The sequence below is a fragment of the Myotis brandtii genome, unplaced genomic scaffold (genome assembly GCF_000412655.1).
Source record: "Myotis brandtii unplaced genomic scaffold, ASM41265v1 scaffold234, whole genome shotgun sequence".
NCBI classification, from domain to species: domain Eukaryota; kingdom Metazoa; phylum Chordata; class Mammalia; order Chiroptera; family Vespertilionidae; genus Myotis; species Myotis brandtii.
Genome location: NW_005358812.1, coordinates 62,162 through 65,651, shown reverse-complemented (window position 1 = coordinate 65,651; position 3,490 = coordinate 62,162). Strand labels below are relative to the sequence as shown.

At 40.6% G+C, this 3,490-nt stretch overlaps 1 protein-coding gene across 1 annotated transcript; it reads right to left on the bottom strand.

The window, feature by feature from the left end:
* Positions 1–1,238: 1,238 nt before the first annotated feature.
* On the bottom strand, positions 1,239–2,264 carry LOC102239500 (putative olfactory receptor 52P1). Its single transcript, XM_005866588.1, has one exon. It carries the CDS (start codon positions 2,262–2,264, stop codon positions 1,239–1,241), a length of 1,026 nt encoding a protein of 341 aa, XP_005866650.1.
* Positions 2,265–3,490: the final 1,226 nt, after the last annotated feature.

Below are 3,490 nucleotides of genomic sequence, written 5' to 3'. Positions count from 1 at the left end.
TCAGATAGGCAGTGCATGAAATATCCCAGCTTTCTCTGCCCTTGTTATTGAATTATTCTATAAACTTGAGCCTTTCTTATTATATATCATATCAGGCACCACACTCTAGAGACCTTTTGTTCATTTACTGTAATTTAAATTTTTAAAGTCTTTTTAAAATAGTGATTATGTAGCCTTAAGGGTAGGTATCTTTTTCATTAAATCCTATCTTCATACATTAGTTCTATAATATGATGAATAACCTGAGACTCTGTTTTCAAACTTCATGCATCTTAAAATATTGGCCACTAAATCTCTAATCAGTGTCAAGAAGTGATAATCAATATCTTCAGAATTTAATTAAATCCCATATCTGGCACAGGATCTGAATTGCACAAGCTGTTCCAAGTATTTACTCTTACTTCTTTCTGGTCTCTCAGAGAAATTGCCTTGCAGAGGTCTGTAGCCAAATATTTCCAGTATAAATCTGACTTTTGTAATTATAACCACTAACAGAACTTCTCAGAATTATCTCTGTAAGCGATTCTCTCAAACACTGGAATTAGTTGAGAGAGGCAGGACAGTTGACCCTAGGAGTTTTTACAAGTGGGAAATTAGTTTAAAATGCATATTAATCTTATAAGCTTAGGAGCTTTCCATTTTTCTTTTTCTTCTGAAATTTCTTTGGGAATTAGAGATTATGTTTCTTGTCCATATTCTCTAGTTTACAAGGAAGCAACAAGTCATGTTGCCCAAATGCAAGGCTCTAACAGCAGGGATAATAATAAAAAAAAGAGTTTAGAAATAGTTTTGTACTTTCCATGTACCTTCTCATTCCCCAAACATAATCTTCACTTCCCACCTCCCCTTAAGCACACAAATACAAATACACACCCAAACAGACACACAACCGGACTTGCCTGTGCTAAGTAGTGGGCAAGCTATTGTTTGTTCTTACATTCTGTCTGTAAGACAACATTTTACATGTGTTTGGTGTGTGTTGTTGTTTAAAGTGCTTTTACATAGATTATCACATATAATTTTTCCAATCCCATGTCAGGTATGGAGAGCAGATGTCATTCCTTTCATAATTGCCTGGCATTGAAATCAGTGCGAGCAAGTAGTCTCTTGTGTCTTAGCATCATATTCAAATGATTCAGGCAGCTAATCTGTCAATATGACAATTTCTACTACTAGCCAAGTCTCCCAGGAATTGAATCTACTTAACCTGTTTCTCTCAGACCTACCATGCTGGATGATCAGTCAGGATTCCGACCCTGGGTAATGGTTATAGGCTCCTTCCTCCAGCATATGTGTTTGGTCACTTTTTCCTGAAACTCCTTGGTTTTCACTCCATAAATAATAGGATTGAGCATTGGAGGTACAAGGAAGTAGAGGTTGCCTAGAATGGTGTGGATGTGGGGTGGAATGCCCCGACCAAAGCGGTGAGTGAGAAAAGAGAAAAGCGAGGGAGTGTAAGAAATAAGCATGACACAGATGTGTGTGGTGCAGGTGTTAACTGCTTTGTGGTGGGCTTCCTTAGAAGAGAGCCGCAGTACAGCCCGGATGATTAGCACATAAGATGAGGCAATAGCTGAGATGTCTAGCCCAACAACCAACAAGGCCACCACTAGACCATATATCCTGTTGACTGTGGTATCCACACACACCATCTTCACTACAGCCATGTGCTCACAGTAGGTGGTGGGGATGACACGATTGGCACGAAAGGGCATTTTCTGAAGGAGGATGGGCATCGGCATAATGAACAGGATGGCTCTCACTAAACTCACTAGGCCAATGAGCCCAATGCGACTATTGGACAGGATGGTGGCATAGCGCAGGGGCTCACAGATGGCCACATAGCGGTCAAAGGCCATGCTCATTAGGATGGCAGACTGCAAAGCAGAGATGGAGTGGATGAAAAACAGCTGGACCAGGCAGCCCTCATAACTGATCTTGCTCAGGCCAAACCAGAAGATGCAGAGCACCTTGGGAATGGTGGTTGTGGACATGCCTAGGTCTGTGAGGGCCAACATGCACAGGAGCAGGAACATGGGCTTGTGCAGGGAGCGCTCTGTGGAGATGGTGAAGAGGATGGTGCAGTTCCCAAGGATGGTGAGGAAGTACATGGATGAGAAGGGGATAGATATCCATCTGTGTTTGTCCTCCATCCCAGGAATGCCTTGCAGAATGAAGAAAGAAGGATGGCCCTGGGAGGCATTGCAAATAGTCATGGTAGAACCCTGGCGAAGAACCTGAGAGGAACAAGGAAGAAACTGCATCAGTATCAGTTTAAGCAAAAATGAAGATTTTCAAAGTGGAAAAGAAGAATTGGAATATTAACGTACATAAAAATAATTCTGAAATCGTGATAGCATATACTACAGTATCATAGTCGTAAAACACGCTATTACAACATTAATATCTGAGACAATGTATTTTGATAATGTTTTATTGAGGACAAATGGATTCATTATTCATGAACAAAATCAACCTTACATATATAAGTATATATTAATAAATGAAAGTGTATCCTCTTAAAGAATATAACTTGAAGTACGTAAAACAAAAATGGATAAAAATACAAAAAGAAATTGACAAAATATTTACATATGCCTCTCAGCAGCCAAAGATCTAAAAGGTCAACAAGAGTTTTCATAAAATAAGATAACCTAAAAAGTTTATAATAAAATTATTCATCCACAAATTAAATAATATACATTCGGAGAAGATAGGGAACTTGTGAAGACCTTTTTTTGTGAACTGTGCAATGATGACTGAAATTAAGCAGGTGGTGGGGTTTTGAGCTCCTGAACTTCAGAGACTAGGCTATCAGAATGTGAATATAAAGCCCACCCCCACCTAGAACTACTTACTTGAATGTGCGTGAGGTGATGCGAGAGAGGGAAACTGGTATCAGACACCTTCAAAAGTGGGTGTGTAGGTGTGTCCACATGTGTGTAGGTATATCTTAGTGGCTCTTGGAGAGCACACTAATGGCCTGGCATCTCTCTTCTTCTCAGTTTTAGGTACCCAGAATCCATGAAGTGGCCCTTTAAGTAACCTAAGTAAGGGCTCCCATGGTGCCCAGAATTATCTCTTTGCTACTCCCTCCTTCCCCAAACACACACAAAAGATACGACTACAATTATGTATAATATTGGCCCTGGAGGTTGTCCTGAGCACCCAGAGGATAAGGTTGGACTTTAGTGATTCCAAGAATGTTCCAGACTGCCAGTCCTGAGGAACCTGAGGAGAGAGAGGGTGAAAGTACACCTGGGTATGTAACCTGTTCAGGGTCTGGTAGTTTGTGTATTCCAGAGGCCCTCATTCCCAAGTGAGAGCCAGGAATGGATTTACTTCACTTAATCCATTAAGTGGATAACTCCACAGAGTAATCATGTTCATGGAGGCATCAAAGGTTCAACCCATGCTGTTCTTAACCTCAAGGTCTAGCTATTGCTAGCCTCTTTCTGATTTTCAGGCTCTAACTTTTTCCCCAGGCCAA